This window comes from Trichosurus vulpecula, chromosome 8, assembly GCF_011100635.1.
Source record: "Trichosurus vulpecula isolate mTriVul1 chromosome 8, mTriVul1.pri, whole genome shotgun sequence".
Classification (NCBI taxonomy): domain Eukaryota; kingdom Metazoa; phylum Chordata; class Mammalia; order Diprotodontia; family Phalangeridae; genus Trichosurus; species Trichosurus vulpecula.
The window spans coordinates 198,572,448-198,593,849 of record NC_050580.1 but is presented as its reverse complement, the minus strand read 5'-3'; the positions used below and the strand labels follow the sequence as shown (position 1 = coordinate 198,593,849).

The 21,402-nt window shown below is 40.3% G+C and overlaps 1 protein-coding gene across 4 annotated transcripts in view; it reads left to right on the top strand.

The window, feature by feature from the left end:
- FRMD5 (FERM domain containing 5) overlaps window positions 1–21,402 on the top strand; it is a 373,795-nt gene that overhangs the window by 289,848 nt on the left and 62,545 nt on the right. For 3 of the 4 annotated variants that reach the window (XM_036735286.1, XM_036735287.1, XM_036735289.1), the window contains exons 2-4: window positions 5,464–5,568; window positions 14,427–14,469; window positions 14,705–14,783. In XM_036735286.1, the coding sequence (XP_036591181.1) occupies window positions 5,464–5,568; window positions 14,427–14,469; window positions 14,705–14,783 (227 nt within the window). The remainder of the gene's footprint in view (window positions 1–5,463; window positions 5,569–14,426; window positions 14,470–14,704; window positions 14,784–21,402) is intronic. The other variant, XM_036735288.1, reaches the window with a different exon arrangement.

Below are 21,402 nucleotides of genomic sequence, written 5' to 3'. Positions count from 1 at the left end.
AAAAATTGTTTTTACATATAATTGGGAGGGAAATAAAATATTCAGGAAAAAACAAGTATTTGTGAGATTGTATTGAATCAAACTGAACCCTTGAAAAATCTTGTGAAAATACAGTATTAGGCAAAAATTGCTATCTCTTATGTCCAAAGAAATGTCAAGCTAGAGTGAGACAAGGGGGTTAGAACTCCTAGAAAATTGAGACTGCTGCAGTATTGCCATCCATCCTGCACCAAGCTCTTATGACTCTGATGAATGTTTCCTCACTCTTCCCAAGTCTACTGAAGGCATATATTACATGCTTGTGTTGGGGCAGAGAGGATGGGCTTAGTATTGCGAATTGGCTCTGCTGTCATTTCCTTAATTATTCTGTCTAGCTTTAAATGACATTAAATGAGCAACATGGAGGAGCCCTTATCTCATCCTTCAGTTCGTAACACCTTTGAGAGATTCTGGAGTTAGAAAGTAGAACAAAGAAAAATAACAATCTTTTTCTCCATAAAAATCTATCAAGCAAACTTTCTCATAGCTCTTGTTTACACTGAACTTCTAACAAGTGGGAATGTTGTTGGTCAGTTGTCTGGGACGTGTCTGACTCTTCATGACCCTGTTTGATGTTTTCTTGGCAAAGATACTGGAGTTATTTGCCATTTGCTTCTCGGACTCATTTTACAGGTGAGGAAACTGAGGGAAAAAGGGTTAAGTGACTTGCCCAGGGTCACACAGTTAGTACGTGTCCAAGGCTGGATTTGAAATCAGGAAGATAAGTCTTCCTGATTCCAGGCCCACCACTCTATCCACTGCACCACCTAGCTGCCTCTAAGTGGTAATGTGGTTATGCTTATTAGAAGTGAGAGAATAAAGAGTCATAAAGAGTCACAAGATGCTTAATAAGTAACAAAAAGTTGAGGATATGACAATATTTAGATTGTAGGATATTTTCCCTAAATATTGCAAGAGAATGGGATCATCACCACTGTCTTCCTGTATCACTCTATAATGGAATTATAGATGACTCTGTATTCTCAAAGGTCATGTTGGTGAAGCACAGTCAGCCAATCAGCAAGCATATATTAACTACACTCTGTAGTAATGTGTCAGGCACTGAGCTAGATGCTAGGGATACAGATACAAAGAACGGAACAATTCCTACTGTCATTCTGATGGGGGAGACAAGTGTGTGTGTGTGTGTGTGTGTGTGTGTGTACATATATATATGTATATGTATATATGTATGCATGTATATAGAGAATAAATATAAAAGTTTGGGGCAGCTAGGTGGCACCATGGTGCACAGAGTGCCAGGCCTGGAATCAGAAAGACTCATCTGGAGTTCAAATCTGGCCTCAAACACTTGGCAGTTCCTGTTTGCCTCTGTTCCTCATCTGTAAAATGTCACAGAGTTGGACACAACATAAACAACAACAGCAAAATATGAAAGTTATATACAAGGTAGTTTGGGAGGGAGGGGCACCAGCATTTAGGAGGATCAAGAAACATCCTTTAGAAAGTAGTTTGTGATCTTTATCATGAAGGAAGAAAAGGATTCTTGAAGGCAGAGGTGAGGAGGGAATGCATTCCAGGCAGGAAGGACAGCTAGTGCAAAGGAATGGAAAATGGAGTATCATGTAATAAGAACAAAGAGATAGACAATTTAGCTTGATCTCAGTATGGGAGGGGGGATAATATATAGTGAGGTGGATATATGGAACATGAGCTCTGACATCTCGTAGAATCATAGATCTCGGGTTGTAGGGGACTCAAGAGGCCATCAAGTCCCACCTTCTTGTTTTACGGATGATTTTGATTCAGCTTGGTGGCCCAGCAGGCAGAACATTGGAGTTAGAGTCAGAAAGACCCAAGTTCAGATTTGGCCTCAGTTACTTATTAGCTCTATGACCACGGACCAGCCACTTTGTCTACCTCAGTTTTCTCATCTGTAAAGTGGAGATAATACCATCTACCTCCCGGGGTTGGTGTGAGGATAAAATGAGGTAATATTGTAAAGTACTTTACAAATTATATTAGTATATGGTGCTTTTGCACCGTATGGATGTTTGTGGTTGTTTTTTGGTCATTGTTATTATTAAGGAACTTGCCCAGGGTCACACACGGTAAGTGTCAGAGTCAGGATGGGGACTACCAAGCTATATATGTCTGTCATCTGGGAGCCCTAAGCTGGGAGGGGCTCGCCACCAGGTTGGCTACAGGGTGATTAATACATTTTTAGTCATAGTAACTCTTGAAGACGATCAACTAAGTATCAGAGGATTTATGGTCTGTGTCAGTAAATGCAACATAGCAAAGTAAGGGTTTGTCGAACACCCTCCCTCTCTTTTTCCTTGAGATGGGGCAACTCTGAGAAGTCACATTTTTGCTGAATTCAGAACTGCTGTTGCCGCATCCTCCATAAGGGAAACAGTGAATGGCTGTTCTTAGGCAATCACCAAGATGAAAGAAAGCTTCTCCCTTCTGGGAGTGACCTCAGTGACCATAAACCAGAGCTTACTAGATCAGGAGTCAGTACGTTTCAGAGGGACAACACCCAAGGACCTGAGATGAAAATAGAAAATCCAAGAGGGGAAGGGAGGTGAACAGGAAGGGAACCAGAGGTAGGGATTAGAACAGGATCAGCTGGCCTGCTTCCAAAACTGTAAGCAATGCCTTTTTGTCTAAAGCAACTCTTTTCCCCTTTTTATGGCAGTAAAGTGCGTTTTCTGCTTCCATCTGTGTCTGATGGGTCTGTGAGGTCATGACCAGAGTGCTCCTGACCCAGACAAGGCAGTGAAGGCTATGGGCTGGAGAATATATCATTTAAGAACGTCAGCAGGATATCTGAGATGCCACTTTAACCACCCCCTTTCCCAGTTCCACACTCCTGTTAACGAAACATTTTTGTCTTGTGCCTGGCAACTGATAGAAGTCATTTTAAATTGATCGACATACATCTCAAAAAGGAACTTTAGTCCTTCAAAATTAACTGCAGCAAGTCAGAAAGTATCCTTGCATAGCCAGCATAGCACATTCCAAGAAGGGGGAGGTGGGAAACAGTCCTCCTCTTGCAAAAGTCTTTGTTGAGGTTTCATTGCTCTCAGGGAGGTGAGGATAAGGATTTTGCTGTTGGAGTTAAGCACTTAAGTTCTTTGTACTTCATGCTGCTTTTCTTGGTTTCCCCCAGCTAGCTGCTAGTAATTCTCCCCTCTCTCAATTAATTTATATTTATTTTGCATATATTTTGTATAGTATAGTGCAGTGATATTGTCAATTTCAAGCTTGACTCAGATCCAGGGAGACATGAGTTGAAGGTCCATCCTCTGATGTATATCAGCTAGATGACCCTGGAAAAGTCACTCTCGACCTCTCCATAAACATCTCTACTCTAGGCCATTGGTGTCAAACTCAAATAGAAATGGGGAACACTAAACTATAAATTAGGATCTCTAAAGGGTATATATTTACTTGGTTTTAAAATATAATATTATTTGTTTTCTTGTATTTTTATTTGTTTTGTTAACTATGTCCCAATTACATTTTAATCTGGTTATTCATCCCTGCTTTGTTTGACATCTCTGCTCTAGGCAACTAAGACTTTAAGGTGGAGAAAAGATACTAACCAGCATTGGTAAGGTACTTTCCACCTGGGAGTTCTCTATATCCATGAAATCAGTTTTAGTCTTCCCTCTGAGATAACCTCCAATTTACCCTTTATAGATCTTGTATGTACATAGTTATTTGCATGTTGCCTCCCCCACTAGAATGTCAGTTCCTTGAGGTCAGGGCCTATTTTTGCCTTTCTTTATATCTTTAGTACTTAGCATACTGTCTGGTATATATTAAGCAATTAGTAAATGCTTACTGATGATTTGACTATCCCTATTCAGATATTTTATATATTTTTATATGTACTTTTCTTCCTTAATAGAATATGTTTCTTGAGGGCAGGGGATATTTCATTTCTGTGCTTATGTCCCCAGTGCCTAGTACAGTGCCTGACACATGTTAAGCACTTTAATAAATCTTTGTTAGTTGACTGATGAATAATGGTGAAAACATAGCCTTTGCTCCAAGATGAATCTTTTGTTAGCTCTTTATTGTGAATTAGCAGGCATTAATTACTGTAAAGCATTTCACTAGGTATTGTGGGTAGGCACAATAATTGATGTCCATACTCTAGAGGAGACAATAGTCGAGTCTAGTTTGACTGATAAATTTCAGCTAACAAGCAATAAGTTTGTTATTTACCTATTTTTATTTTACTATTTTTTATATTTTTTACTGTATTACTTTACTATTATTATTTACCTATTATGTGCCAGGCACGGCTCTAGGAAATGGGAATGCACAGACAAAAATGAAGCATTCCCTGCACTTAAGGAGCTTATGTTTTTACCGGGGAAAACAACATGTACACATAAATACAAAGTAATGGGGGTGAGGGAGAGGGGGAGAGAGCACTTGTGGCATTGGAATGAAGAAAGGCTTCATGTAGGAAGTGGTGCTTGAGCTGATCTCAATGGTTTGGGGCTCATATAGTTTCCTTTTTTTATTTCTTTTATTTTTAAATTATGGAACAAAATGAGCATTTCCCTAACATAGTATAAAAAAGGTGATTGCATATGAAACTGAAAATCTTTATGTACAACTTGCTATTCCTTTTAAATATGTAATAAAGTTATCATATAGATTTCTTGCCCCCCTCCCCATGGCTACCCTTAGACACCTATTTGTGTGTATATAAAAAATCATTCTGTACATATGTCTGTTTATCAGTTGTTTTTTCACTTTTATGGATGAGTTCATCCCATTCACATTCAAAGTTATAATTACTATTTGTGAGTTTTCCTCCATCTTATTTGTACTCACTGTTGTCCTCAGTCTCTCTGTTCACCCTATCCCTGTTACTTTATCTTCCCCCCTTAGCCTCCTATTTGTTATTCTACCCACCCCTCTAAGAGTCCCTCCATTAGCGTCTCCCCCCACCCTCCTAAATCTTAATCTACATACCCTTCTGCAAGTCCCATCAGCATAATTTATCTGCATAATAATATAGCATAATAATCTGCCCTTATTCTCTAGCATAGGACAAATGAGATAATGTAGATTGTTAACATGAGCCCTGTTAGATATAGACCAGTATAATGCCAAAAAAGGACAGTAGACTTGTTGAATTAAGATTCACTGTGGCATCTGGGGACATGAACATAGATAGATCAGTGTCTTGTGTCATATCTCATCTTATCTCTTATGCCTCATCAATGTCCAGGTATCAACTCTTTGAGGGTGGGAACAGTGTCATTTACCTTCTTTGTATTCTTAGCTCCTGGCACTATTCTTTGCATAGTAGCACTTAGCAAATGTTGTTGAATTAAATGGTTGAAATGTACAGAGCTATATTTTAGGAAGAGCAACCTCGGGTTGTGTTGAAAGTATCCGACCATCTCTCAATGGCGTGTCCTTTCTTTGCAGAGAGATGCCAAAGGCCAGTACCTGTTTGACCTTCTTTGCCACCACTTGAATTTACTTGAGAAAGACTATTTTGGAATCCGTTTTGTGGACCCGGATAAGCAGAGGGTAAGTCTGTCAGCAGTCTCTTACTGGTATCTAGTCTTTAACCCTAAGGATCAGGCTCCAGTAGTGATGACTGTTCCAGCAGGATCTCTTACAATCCTAGAACTTCAAAAGGTAGAAAGGACCTTAAAAGTCAATTAATCCAATCCCCTAGTCTTACAGTTAACCACCAGGGGGTGCTTCTCACCAGTTGCCTGATCCTGCTTAGTTGTTTAGTCATGTCTGACTCTTCATGACCCCATTTGGGGGTTTACTTGGTGAAGATACTACTGGAGTGGTTTACCATTTCCTTCTCCAGTTCATTTTACAAATGAAGAAACTGCAGCAAACAGGGTTAAATGGCTTTTCCCGTGGTCACACAGCTAGTAAGTGTCTAAGGTCAGATTTGAACTCAAGAAGACTCATCTTCCTGACTCCAGGCCCAGAGCTCTGTCCACTTCGCCACCTAGCTGCCCATACCCTGCTTAGTAATTGGGACCAAATGCTGTCAGTTCACTGTCTATCCTGAATAGTCATGCATTCTACCCAGTGACAGAGGGTGCTGTAAAGTGATGTAGTCTCCCTGTCTCTCAGAGAGCTGTCTACCTCTCTCCCCTCGTTCTGCTCCTTTTTTGGGTGGCAAAATTTGTCTCAGTCTAAGGAAAGTGTTCTTAAGCTTCTTTGTGTCAAAGACCCCTTTGGTAATCTGGTGAAGCCTAAGGACCCCTTCTCAGAATCATGTTTTTGAATGCATAAAATTACAGAAGAAACCAATTATATTGAAATAAAGATTTAATTTTTTCCCTATCCAATTTCATGGATGCTGGAAATGTTTTAATCCAAGGTTAAGAACCCCTGGTCTTTAGGGGCTTAATGCGAATTTATCCAACCATAGTCTGAGGTTGGAGATGCTCTTAACCACTGGGGAGAGAAGAGAGGGTGACAGTGCGGGGAGAGACAACCTTTCACCCCCTCTTCCATCTCTGTTTCATTTCAGTGGAGGTTACTCACAAAAGCATAGCCTTCCTCAATATAGCACTTTAATCACATCATTAGAGAGAAATGAAGCTGACCATACCAAATGTTTCCCAAACAGAGCAGCCAAACCCCTCTTTGTGTGCAGACAATCCCGAACCCAGGAACTCAGAGGAGTACTGTTCAGGTGCTAGTATTCAAGCCTCTCCCCTCCCACTGCTGCAGCCACTCCTAGAAACCTTCAGCTAAGCTGGGTGCTTGGAGGTACTAGCTGGATCCTACACTATAGCTCTGCTTCTACTCAGTGTTCTCCATTTAGTCCCTGCTTTGTTCATTGCCACAGCTGCAGATGACTGTTCTTGGCAGGCTTCTTGCTTCTCCTTTAGCTCCCCAGCTTCTAGCTCCCCTTCTTTTCTTCCCTTTTCCCCTGGGCCTGCCTCCAGCTCAAAGACTGCATAGCTGGGCTATTAAAGTTCTCATGAAAACAGCTGGAGTGTGAGTGGGCAGGATGGCTTCATGCTGATCGCCAGCTTTTCTACAGCTCTCTTCGCCTTCTCCCAAAGTTCATTCCATCTGGCTTCAACATTACTTCCCCCAGGCGCCTCTTTTAAATTTCCCATCCTTCAGCATTTTTCCATCCTGGGCCAGCTCTGAAACCTAGATGGGAGGAGCCTTCAATTCCCTCCCTCCCCGGTAGCCCCTTGGCATCAGAGGAGGTCCCAAAGGATAAAGGGATTTATCTGTGTCCATTGCTCACACAACTAGTTAGTGTCTTTCTAGGACTAGTATTTTCATCTCTCGAAGCAGGGGCAATTCACTTTAGTGGTATCAAACTCCTATGTAAATTGGGGCCATTAAACTCTACATAAGGATCCCTGCAAGCTATATGCTGACTTTGATTGTTGTTCAGTCATTTTCAGGCATGTCTGACTCTTCGTGACCCCATTTGGGGTTTTCTTGGCAAAGATACTGGAGTGATTTTCCATTTCCTTCTCCAGCTCATTTGACTTACGAGGAAGCTGAGGCAGACAGGGGGAAGTGACTTACCCAGAGTCACACCGCTAGTAAATGTCCGAGGTCAGATTGGAACTCAGATCTTTCTCACTCCAGGCCTGGCACTCTATCCACTGAGCCACCTAGCTGCCCCCATATACTGACTTAGAGAACCACATATTAACATTATCTATGTTCTATTGTATTTTTATTTTTTTTTAAATATTTCCCAATTACATTTTAATCTGGTTCCCCACTCAGAAATGTTGAGTGGGGCTTTGAGCAGCCACTGAAGCTGCTTTGTAGCCTTGTGTTTGATACCTCTGATCTAGAATAGAGTAGCAAAAAACGCTAGGCATTCCCCGTCTGTAGCAACAATCTGGCTAGCAGCTGCTGTGGGGATGTAAAACCAACAACAACCTGCAAGCCCAGGTTCTTTTGATCTGCTTTACTAAGGAAAGCAGCGTTAAGGGGTTAACAATCTTACTTTAATCCAGCATACAAATATTCACTTAGTTCAGGGGAAAAAGCCAGCACCCTGAATTTCAGAGCAAATACAAACAAATTACAAACATCAACAGACAGACCTTGTCTGATTCAAATCCCAATTCATAGTTACCAGAGTTTAACCAAGTCCAAACATCCGGGCAAACTGGAGGGCTCTTAACTACAGCTGCCCAGAGTCTCCACATCAGCTCACTGCCAAGAGTGAGAGCCCCAAGCAGATAGCTCTGTCTTCTCTTTATATGCACTCTTTAGCCGTCATCCAACATCATCTGAGCGACCAGAACTTAGGCTCTTGCTATTGGCTCTGGAGTGAGCACCTCCCCCCAGGACCTTGAGGGCTTCACAGGCATATCGGCTTAGCACCTAGTAGTGAGGGGTTTTAGGCCTACTTGGGAGCAAAGATATAATCAGACCTCCCTTCATTGGCCCCACCTGGAGCCCCACCTTAGTTACCAATTCACACCCGCATAGGCCTAGCACCTAATAGATAGTGGTTTGGGCCTGGGGCTTAGCACCTAATAAGACTCAATCAAAGACACCCAACTTAATTGATATTACACCGTCTCATCTTGGTCTCATTCCAAGAGATGAGACTCTTCATACCTGGATCTTCCTCTCTCTTTCTCTCTCTTCCCCTTTCTCTCTCCCATGTCCACTAAATTCAAATAAACCAACTGCTAGATATGTTTTTGGAAGAGCAAGGGAAAATATTCTTGACATAGTTGTTACCTGTGCAGTGCACAATGCCTTGCACATAGTAGGCACTCAAATACTTATTGAATCCAATTAAGACTAATTTTCCTTTGATAGCAAAGTTTTGCCCTAAGTTCTAGGATTTTGCTTTTAGCATTGACAATCTGTATGCTATTTACTGATTTCAACATCTGCTTTCACTTGGAGATCTCTCTGCCTTTCAAAGGTTAACCCTGCTGGGGGCTGTGATTGAAAATGCTGTATGGAGGGTTGTAACTCTCAGAGGTAGTTCTCCCACATCCTCTAAGGCCCCAGATGTGAAGCAGGGAGGTCCATGAGCAAAAACACTTAATGGAATCAAGCAGTATTTTGTTCCTTGGTGTCTTCAGCTGCAAAAAGATTCTGCTGCAGCTCACATTCAGCATTTTTCATATGAAGGCACCAAATTTAGAAAGGAATAAAAGGATTGTATAACCCTCCTTTATTTCCCTTCCATCCCAGACCTCCCCCCCACCCCGGAACTCACAACCCCCACATTTTATTAATATACTTCATTCTTCCTGGCCTTAAAAATGTATCAGCTCAGCAATAATATTGAGGATGTTCAGCTGTTTAGATGAGATGGCAATTTGACCATCACCCTAGACAGATCTCAATTATTAACCTGACATAGGCCTTCCTTAGGGTTTAGACATGGTTCTGAGCCACTTTCCATTTGATGCTAAACCTTCATGTCCTCATGCATTATGGGAGCCCAGTCCATGTCTGTTCTTAATGGTGAAGATGATAATCAAGATATTCTTGAAAATGTTTTGACAAATGATTTTTCATTTTAAAAAGCCATCTGTTCTAGTGAATGTTTTTTTTTTCATTGAGGTATAGAACAAATTAATGGTCTTGGCTTTTTGGTATATAATACAAAGTTGTTTGGAAATCTTGTTTTGTGTTTCTTTTTTCACTTAATAATGTTTTTTTTCCAATTACATATAAAGATAATTTTCAATATTCATTTTTGTAAATTTTGAATTCCAAATTTTTCTTCTCTTTTCCCTCCTCAAGACAGCAAGCAATCTGATATAGGTTATACATATACAATCATGTTAAACATATTTATGCATTAGTCATATTGTGAAAGAAGAATCAGAACAAAAGGGAAAAAGTACAAAAAAAACAAACAAAAAAGTGAAAATAGTATTCTTTGATCTATGTTCTGTGATCTTTGATCATAGTTAAGTCTCTGGATCTGGATAGCATTTTCCATCACGAGTCTTTTGGAATTGGCTTGAATCATTGTATTGCTAAGAAGAGCTAAGTCTATCATAGTTGATCATTGCAAAATGTTGCTGTTACGGTGTACAATATTCTCCTGGTTCTGCTCACTTCAGTCAGCATCAGTTCATATAAGTCTTTGCAGGTTTTTCTGAAATCCTCCTGCTCGTTTCTTATAGAACAATAACATTCCATTACATTCATATACCACTTGTTCAGCCATTCCCCAATTGATGGGCTTCCCCACAATTTCTAATTCTTTGCTACAACAAAAAGTGCTAATATATTATTTTGTTTCTTATAATATGTAGAGTCATTTCAATCATAATCCCTAACCCCCCAAAAATCTATCTGAAATACCACTATTTCAAAAAGAAATTCTGCTGTCTTCAGATCTATATGTTTCCTAAACAATATTCACAGTCGTGGTATATGGAGCTTTAAAGGCAAAATGTGTTCCATAGCTTTTCATTTGGGTTGAAGCATATTCAGAAGAGATCAAGAAATCAGGGTGATAGGATTAAGACTAGAAAAGGGAAATAGGGTCATGTAAGTAGATAGAATGCTGGACTTAGAATCAAGAAGGTGAGTTCAAATCCTGTCTTGACATTAACTAGCTCTGTAACCATGGGAAAGTCATTTCTAGGACCTCACCCTCATTTTCTCATCTTTAAAATGGGAATCATAATAGCAACCAATTCAGAAGGTTGTTGTAGATTTAGAATGTACCTTAGAGGGCATTGAGTCCAACACCCTCATTTTACATATGAGGAAACTAAGTCCCTGAGAGACTTACCCATTGTGATAAGAGGAGAAAGTAGGAATCAGAGAAACTGAGTTCAGATCTTCCCTTTGATACTTGTTCTCTGTGTGACCTTTAACTTCCCTGAGCTACAGGTTCCTGATCTATAAAATTAGGGGCTTAAACCATGTCCTTCTACCTCTAGGTGTGTGATCCTTTGTTCACACAACTGGTAAAAAATTGCAAAGCCAGGATTCAAACTCAGTGCTTGTCCCACCAAACCATGCTTCCTCCCTCTGGGAATATATTTCATCCCTCCAAGACTCCAGAGATGCAACTTAATGTACATGCAACTTAATCTTTCTTCTGTCCCATATTATCAGAATAATTCAATGGTGCTGATACTAAGATGCAACCAAACAGCTCTCAAAAAGAGACCTTAGTAGTTTTCCATTCTCTTCTTTTAAAAAAAAAGTATTTGTTTACACAATCATTATTAGCTCTCCCTCTCCCCACCACTGAGCAGTTAAAAAAATTTTAAGCTCTTATGCCAAATATGCATAGTCCAGCAAAATAAATTCCCACATTGCCATGTCCAAAATTATGTCTCGTTCTTCATTTTAAGTTCATCAACTCTCTGACAGGTAGGTGGTACAGTAGAAAGCACATTGGGCCTAGAGTCAGGAAGTCCTCAGTTCAACTTTGGTCTTCGATACTCACTGGATCTGTGATCCTGGGCAAATTACTTAACCTCTGCCTGCCTCAGTTCCTTCCACTGTAAGACGGGGACCACAAGAGCACCAACCTCACAGGTTGCTCTGAGGATCAAATGAGAAAATATAAAGTATTGGTGTATAGTAGGTACTTAATAAATGCTTGTTTCCTTCCATCCTTTCTGACCTTTCCCTCCTTCCTCTCTAGCAGGAGGTGGATGGTATGTTTCATCTTCACTCCATTCTCTTCCAGATCTTGACCAAATACATTCGTCTGATCTTATAAAAGACTATTGGCTTAGCTGTTTAGAGTTTTTTTTTACCCATCTCCCCCTCTTCCTATGACTCTCATTTCTTTTTTACCCATCTCCCCCTCTTCCTATGACTCTCATTTCTTCCAGGTGAAGTCCTTTCTCAGCAAAATTCAAATGGTGCTTCTATGTATCTATTGCTCCAGTTAATACAATTTTTTGTTACTCATTTTCGTTAGCCCATTCTTAATGAAGCATTTCACTCACTCCTTCTCTGCCTATTTGTCTTTTTCTTTGTTTATTTGAATCTGGCTCTGGCATCTACCTGTGTTTTTATTGGGCTTAAATAGTTTTCCTTCCTAGGCTTTGTTTGCTGTTCAGCTCCTTTGACCTAGGAATAGACAGATCTCCCATAACAGCCAGAGTTCTTTGCTCTTCCCTTCCACAGACTGGAAGAGGTGTCATCCTTCTTAGTGTAGAATTCCAGTTGTTTCCATGCAATTAAATCTTACAGCTTGGCTTCCTCTGTGAAGCCAGAGCAGCAGTGGGCTGTGTAATGTGAGAGGGACCTCTTAACCACATTGAACTGCTATAATAAGTTGCTTGCCTCACGGGAACTCAGTTCAGTGGAAGCAAGAGAGCAAGATGTCAGTCCAGATTATCCATGTAGAGCTGACAGCAGAGCAGGCTCTTAGTGGGTCCATTAGCTGCATGACCCAAACCCACAAAGGAGAGATGTGGGAAGCTGAGGCCAGAATGCCTCTCCTGAATACTTTCCAGCCAGTCCAAGATTATAGCTGGGATGTTACACTAGATCGGGCTTGGGGAGCAGGCAGGGATGGGATGCTTCCTCCCTTCAAGTGTTCCCAAAGGCTGCCACTAAGAAGTCAAGGTCACAGTTTGAACCGCTGTGGTCCAGGGTTTTTGTGTGGAGCTCAGAAATCTTAGTAAATTAGTATGGATGCTAATTAATTAGCATTAATGCTGTACATCAATAATAGATTTTATGGGGTGCTCTGTGAACAATGGAGCTGGTGATGGGAAACAGTTGTCAAAATAACCTGTTTCTTCCTTTCTAAAAACAAAGCTATTGCTGAAAGAGGTTGGGGCTGATAGTCCTGCTATTGACACTGGCAGCTCCTGCTGTGTCAATTCAGAGGAAGTAGATTCACTTTTCTAGAGATGCCAGGCTCTGTATCCATTTGTGAGAGTCCAAGTGTGGTGGTTCCTGGAATGCCAACGTTCTCAGATTTTTCTGGGGTCAACAATCTGCGACATTGGTGCCAGAGGTGACACAGGCGGGTCTCTTTTCACTGCTTGGTTCCTATCACCGTGACTCTTTCCACCACCTTAGAGAATACTCTTCCTCTTTTCTTCACAAAAATGGAAGACTATAGGTTTGAAATATGGCATATGCCATCAGACTCAGTTAATGTTTTGGTTAGTTTTTGCTAAGATGCCCTTTTTTTCTCTTTTCTTTATCCTTTATTACATGGCTTGGCTCACCAGATAGGGGAAGGGAAAGGGATATATTCAGAAATGAAGGTGATGTAAAAACAAATAAGATCCATAAAAATGAAAGGCTTTTAGAAAAGATAATACTCCCTGTCAGCGCATTCAGGAGCTGTTACCAATAGCCACTATTATCACCTTGAGAACTGGCATGGAAACACACATGCACGTACACACACACAGACACACGTGCCATAAAAACAGAGATCAGAACTTTGACACGCTGCTTGTGGAAGGCTGTTGACTTGAGTTCTAATGTATTCACATTTATAGATAAGCCCAAACATTGAGTCTGTGTGTGTGTGTGTGTGTGTGTGTGTGTGTCTGTATACGTGTGTGTGCATATATATGTAGTTGTTGTTAGATTGTTTTTCAGTCGTGTCAGACTCTTCATGACCTCTTTGGTTGTCGTTTTTTTGTAAAGATACTGGAGTGATTTGCATTAATTAATTATTGATTGATTAATTAATTAAGCCAGATCATTTTATAGATGAGAAAGCTGAGGCAGACAGGGTTAAGTGACTTGACCAGGGTCACATAGCTAGTGTCTGAGGCCAGATTTGAACTGAGGTCTTCCTAACTCCAAGCCCAACACTCCACCCAATGCACCACCTAGCTGCCCTGTGTATGTGTATGTGTGTATACAGATAGATAAATAAATAGATCGATGCATAGATAAACAGACACATATATACATACAGGCATCTATGTATATATTACTATATAAACCTACATATATCCACATATGTACATGTATGTATATGCGGGTTGTGTGTTACTATATAAACATATACGTACATGCATGTATGTAAATCTCACATGGGTGCGTGCATCATCTAGTAATACGCATACATGTACGTGTGTCCTATGTGCCTACATGTATGTATGTTTATACATACGTGTATAAATTGTGATACACATAGATATGCACATATGCATATACATTTTGTATAAATGTATACATGCTCATATATATGCATATATTCACAAGCATATTTTGTATATGTGTACTGTGTGTGGAAAGAGAGAGGACAATTCTCTTACATAGCTGGTTCCATAGAACACCTACTTCAGAAAATCCTATCAGGCCTTTATTTCTAAACCTACTTGTCACAGCCTTTATGATTACTTTTCCCTGCATTATAAACTGTCTATTTAAAATGTTCAAACTAGTTTGTATTTGCTACTCCTCATTACAGTTGTCTCATTCTGTCTTTTCCATTTCAGCACTGGTTGGAGTTTACAAAGTCTGTGGTGAAGCAGCTGAGATGTAAGTATTTTTTGCTGTGCAGCTGGCATAGCCATTCATTTATAAGGGGCAGGCTGGGATGATTTCCCTACACGGTCAACCTGTACTTAAAGTTCATATCTATTGTCTCTGTATAAATTAGCTCTAAAAGCCTGGATTTTTTTCTAATAGCGTAATGACCTGTGCATAATAGAATGGGGACATATTCATTTTCTGAGAGTTTGTCATTCCTGACAGTCACCTGCTTTTTTTGCAGCCCAGCCTCCATTCACCATGTGTTTCCGAGTGAAGTTTTACCCTGCAGACCCAGCTGCTCTGAGAGAGGAAATAACTAGGTGAGACTGAATACAAGACTGCTTAAACTGAAGTCTATAAACTTTTTTTAATATGTATTTTGATAAATGTATTTCAATAAACTTGGTTTGTAAATCCTTTGTATTTTATTTTATGTATTTATAAAAGTGATTCTGAGAATAGGCTTCATAGACGAGGTCATAGGCTTCACTGGCAGAGGAGGCTATGATACAGAAATGCCCTCTCCAGTTGTCCCTGCTATTTAGACAACCTGGTCCTGTTCAGAGAAGACAGAAAAAGGAGGTACATAGTCAATTATGCCCCTCACCTCTTAAAATCCAGGAGTTCTTATTTATACCCATTTTCATTTCAATGGAACGGGAATGAAACTAACTCCTTTCTTCTTGCTTAGCTCAGTGAACAGCTAAGGTGATGGTAATATTTAAACTTGGATTGTTTACTAATATTGGTACTTGAAGTGGCTGATTTATTGAAAATGTTTCCTTATGACCAAGGAGGAGTGATGATTACCAATGGACCCTGTAGGTATTTCTGGGAAAGATATTTGTTTTCTAGAGATAAAAAGGGCTCTTGGGCTACCATGATGGGTATGCTTATAAAACTACAATGCATAGCCTTGAAAGACAAACTGGGAACTAATACATATTTTAAATCCAAGGGAGTGAGGAATCTCTATGAAAGACTCTTTGAAATGTGATTGTTGTTTCTATAAAAGTGAGTAGGGATGTCTGGGTCTAAGCAACTATACAAGAGAGCAAGTTGAATAAATAGTTCCTAGGCCCTATTCTGTATTTCACTTGACTGAATTTTCTTAATCCACATGGTACCAGCCAACTTAGAGCTCTACCAGGAAAGGCTTTGAAATCTACTGATATGGCTTAATTTACTGGTTGGAAACCCTTACTTTGTAGATTCCTTATCATTTCTTGGCCCAGTAGAATTTAAGCTTCTTGAGGACAGGAACTTTGTATGCTGGAGTGGCCAAAACATAGCAGGAACCTAAAAAGAAGTTGGGGTTTTGTTTGTTGGTTGGTTTTGTTTTGTTTTAAGACTGAATATCCCTATCTTGCCTAGGTTGGAAGTTCAGGGGCCATTCATAGGCCTTATCCCACTCAGATCAGCACAGGACCTTTGACTCATCCTAGGCTGCTTCCCTCTTCCTTAGGCAGCTTGATGGTTCCCTTTTCCCGAGGGCTCAATGTATTAATGCTAAACTTGGTGCTGATACCACAATGGCTTAACTCAAAATTCGAAGGTTCAAGAGATCCACTAGCCTCAGCCTCCCAGTGACAGGAATTACAAGTCTGTGCTCCATGCCTGGTGTTTCTCTTTGTTGAGAATGCTGTTGGCTTTATACCAGGTAAAGAAAGTGAATTTCAAATGAGAATTCTCAGTTTATTCCCAGTTGTTTGGGGTTGAGGGGAAGAAAAAAAATTGAGGGTGTAAATAGATATAAGAGGGCATTGAACCAGCATTGATTGCAACCTCTGGACAGTGTAGTAAAATCTTTGAGGTTGATGAGGCTAAAAACTTACCAACCTTGGGCCAAACTGTTGATCAATTTCTCTGAACTTCTCTAGGCTGTTGCTCAAATGACATATATACAACCATTCTAATCACTTGCCCTCCACTCAAAGTTTTTATATCTTGTTCAGACCTTCCAGAGCTTGTAGTCTCTTGGGATGTCTTTCAGGAACCCAGGATAATTTTTATACCAGGAGGACACATCAGAGCAGAAAGCATTCCCAGAGACAGAGAGAGAGAGAGAGATACTGTAGACTGACGATCAACATGGTTGCGGAGTGTCTGTATGGTTCATATTCAAGTCATTGTGATTGTATCCATGAGAAACTTTTATGGAGAAAAAATAAGTGATCTGGAATATTGCAGTAGCCTTTTGGTTGGTCTTCCTGCCCCAAGTCTCTCCCTGTCCAATCCATCTTCCACTCAGATACTTTTACAGAAATGTGCCCCGCATCCAATCTCTGGAATGTACTCCTCTTATCACCTCCATTTTGTAGAATCCCTAACTTCTTTCAAAACACAGCTTAAGTATTGCCTCCAACACGAGGTCTTTCCTCATCTTTCTGGTTATTAGCCCTCTGTAACGCTTAAAATTGTTTTGTATAAAATATGTTTGTATAGGTGTGTTTTCCATGTAGGCTATGTGTATCCACTGGGTCTGTCTAGATATGGCTCCCTGGGAGACATGAATTGATATCTCTAGTCTTTTCTACCCTCCCTTCTCCAAGAGAGACTATTTCCTGCCAGGAGAGAAAACAGGAGATAGGGGCTATGAAGCTGGTCCCTCCGATCTCCTCAGAGAGGGGAGTATTGAGCAAGAATTATATCTATCAACCGCCCCTCTCCCCAGTGTTGTTACTCTAAGGGAAATAGTTTTAAGTTCAAACCATGTTCTTGATTGTTAACCCTTAATGGGGAAGGAGTACCTTAGGCCTCTGTATCCAAGACTGACTCTGTTCCCATCAAATGGCAGTTACATGAAGACCACACATAGCAAATAGCAAATAAGCCCATAATTATCCAAGCTGATAACAAAACAGAAATCAGAGAAGTTTTACAGATGAGACTAGACCAGACAATTCACAGAGTGAATAAACTGTCCCACTGGGAGTGAGATGTCTCAACTCGAACAAAAGAGAGAATCCTAGATCTCATTCAAGAGGAAATTGCCCAAAGACTCTAGGATAGTAATCTAGGGATAGGGATATGATTTGGGTGCAGGCTCCTCTACATGTAGGCTTATTCTCAGAGTCATTCTCTCATGTTAGGGACCTCTCCCTGAAGTGAATCTGGAGCCTTGTGTCTTCTCTCTTGAAGTTGGAAGCCAATAGACCAAGACCTCTGTTCTCCCAAGCTCCCTACAACTCTGCCCCTCACGTAGGCACTGAGCATTGAGTAATCAGTCTCAACCTATAAGAAGAATCTTACACAAATGGACTTTGAGCCCCTGGTTGTACATATATATTTTCTTACCTAGCCTTAATCACTGGATAGGTGCTGCCTCAAACTGAGACCTGTTAAAAACTTTAGCTTAAAAAGGCCAAGGTCTCCCACTGCACTCAGGGCCATCTCCAGTCATCCTGATCTATGTCTTGCCACTGAACCCCAAATGGCTCTGGAGGAGAAAGTGAGGCTGGTGACTTGGCACAGCCCTCCCTCACTTAAATCCAGTTCACATGCATGTCATGGCATCACCTCCCTGATTGTCCTCTTTGAGAACAAAGGACAAACAAAAACAATATTTCATATTTACTTATGTAGATGTTGTGTCCTTGCAACAAAATATAAGTCCTTTGAGGGCAAGGACTCTTTCATTTTTGTCTTTTTTTGTCATTGCTCAACATCGTTCCTTGCACATAATAGGAATTTGATGAATGGCTGCTGAGTTGAACTGAATCTGTAAAATGAAGGGGTTGAACTAGATGATCCCCAAAGCCTCTTCAAGCCCATGATGCTATGATACTCTAAGCAAAACTGTGACACTTAAAGATAGAGACTTTGCCAGGACACAAACTCTCACCATGCGTGAATACCATATTTTAGGTGCTATTATTTTCTTTCATTCATTCATTCAAGGCTTTTAACTTCAAGCCTTTTGACTTCAAACCTCTTGAGAGAAGATGCCTGTGGGAGGGGACACATAGATGTCTCCAGCCACAGCCTTCACATTGGAGCAAACATCTTTCTTTAAAGCCCTGCACCTTGCCACTATAACAGTATCCATCAGGATTGCTTGGTACCCACCACACTGGACAAGTGATGGGGGATTAAAGGATTTGTCTCATATGACTCAGTAGAGTGTTCAAGGAAGCATTTTGCTTTGCATGAAGAGAAAATCTGATTGTTTTGGACGATAGAAGGAGTGCTTAACAACACAATTTTCTAAACCTAATGTTATTATAGTGGAAGTTTACCAGATAAAGCATCATATTGTATTGGAAAGAACACTAGACTAGGCTCTGCCATTTACTAGCTATGTGACATTGGATAATCCATAAGACCTTTCTAGCTATGAAGTTCTATAATTCTATGAATCAGCCACAGATTTGGCTCTAGTAACTGGTAACTCAGCCTCCCCAGTAGCAGGAATTAGGCACGTGGCTCCTTTCTGTGCCCTTAAAAGCCACGTGCCTAAGCATAAGCAGGTTCTAAGTAGTAGAACTCAATTTCTGCAGGTAACCCAAGCCAGAGAACTGCATCAGATGTTTCCAGAGGAACAGGCAGAGATACATCTATGAATTTTATTATGGAAATAAATAAATAAATAAATGGATGAATGAATGAATGAATGAATAAATAAATGAAAAGAATTTTATTATGCTGTTTACTTTTCCCTTTGTGCCTTTTATCTGCAAAGTCTTCTTATCGAAGGAGATTGCCCCCTTTCATTTTATCAAAGCACCATCTATTTTTCCCTTTTTTCCCTTATATTGTCTCCCCTCAAAAGCCTCATAGTTAGAAACCCTTGATGAAGTATTTGTCATATCAGTTAGTAATTCATTGAGGAGGCCACGCCTCTCAAGAATCAAATAGGGTAATGTGAGAAATGATTATTAATAACCAGTATCTTGGGGATATTCAGAGGCTCTCCCCTTTTTCTAAATTCCTGATTTTAAAAGGTTCCCTTTTCATGAAGGAAATCACTGATAATGAAACTTTATTGACTCTCCTCAGTCTTGGTCAGATCCCACCCAACCTTGTCAAGGCATCAATGTAAGGTAGGGAAGCCCATTGTGTTCTACACAAGCTTGGGTGGAAACAGATCCTTTTGCCTAGATAGCCCAAGGCTAGGAGTGATCTGGTATAGCTGGTCATGGTCTGAGTAGAGATAATTTCTCTGTGCAAGGATCACTGTTTGTCCCATTGACCACCTACTGTGTCAAAGGATATATGAACTGTGAGCCCTGCCACCATGATTATCTTCGGTCTAAGAGTAGTGGCCAGATGACCATCCTCTTATTAATAACCTGCTGGCCTTATTAATAAAATGATCGAAATACCCAGAAAAAAATAATGGAACACGTAAGACTGACCTAAATCTGAGATATTACACTTTGGGTAGCTAAGAAATGAGCCAAGATAGCTCCACAGCATACACTTGAATTATGGCTTTTGAGGTCATTAGAACTGAGCACTGATTAATTCAGTTCAGCAATTATTAAGCACCTTCTTTGTATCTGGAGTGCCTTGAATAAGGACAAAGACTAGACCTGTGATTTCAGTGATATAGGAAATTCCCTCTACCAATGCAGGTTGACACCTTTGTGACTTAAAAGTTTTAGTTGCCTAGAGCATTGAGAGGTTAAGGGATCCAGAGTTCCAGAGTCAGTTTGCATTGGAAGCAAGGAAGGAACCCAGATCTTCTTGGCTTTGAGGCCATCTTCTTGTCCACTGGTACGTTGCCTCTTCAGTGCAATGAATAAAGATGAAAAAATCTGGATTTAGCTCTTGTCCTAAAGGAGATTGCAAAGTAGGAGATAAGACATCTATACAAATAACACAAGAAAACAATGTGGTATAGTGAATGTCGAGCCAGTCTTGGAGTCAGGAGGATCAAGGTTCAAGCCTTGCCTCTGATACAGACTGTGTGACTCTGGGCAAATCATTGAACATGCCAGTACCCTCGGCAACTCTCCAAGACTGTAAGTTGGAGAGCAGTTTCCAAAGGAGTTTCCTTATTGGGGATTCTTTATGTCAATGAAATCACAAGCCTGGCCTAAGGCTTCTCCATTATGACCCAAGTTAAGATGTGACTAGTGAATTGGAGAGACTCAACAGAGAGGCAGGAGAGAGTCTACAAAAGAAGGGATCATTTCTGTCTTGGAGACTTGGCAAAGGCTTCAGGAAAGAATTGGCACCAGCATCTAGGTCTTGAAGGAAGAAAAGTAATTCAGTGGGCAGAAACGTGGAAGGCATCCATTTCAGGCATGGGAAATGACCTCTTCAAATACACATAGGAAGGAAAGGGGAGGATTAAATTACAGAATTTGGCTGAAAAGCAGAAAATATAAAGGAGAGTAGTGTAACATAAGCCTGAAAAGGTAGTTTGAATTTATTACAAATAGTTTTAAATTGCTGGCATGCTTGAGTTAGTTCTTTAGAATAATATAACTTCCAGGGGGTATGAGTATGGGAGGTGACCTATCTGGATTTGGCTATACAAATTACCTCCCCATGCTTTCTTTTGATGCTTTTCATAAAAAATAAGAAAGCAGATTTCAGAAATTCAAACAAATGCTAATTCTGATGGCTTCAGATTCTAAAAAGGAAGATGGCTCAAAACCTATAGAAGCTTCTAAAAAACAAAATTTTTTCCTTGACTATATCAAATAACACCTTTGAGGAAAACAGGTGGGTAAGGGGCATCTAGTGAATCCATGTGGCAAAACAGGGAACTCTTGAGTGAGATCAAATCTTGAAATCATTTATGCAAAAGACGGAATCACTTAATCAGTCATCAAGCATTTATTAAGCACCAACTGTGTACCAGGGATTGTGCTAGGTGCTGAGGATATAAGTATAAAGAATGAAACAATCCCTACTCAAAAGCAGCTTATATTCTGAAAGGCCTATAACCAAAGCAAAATAGGAAAGTGTGGTACAAATCTGTAAAAA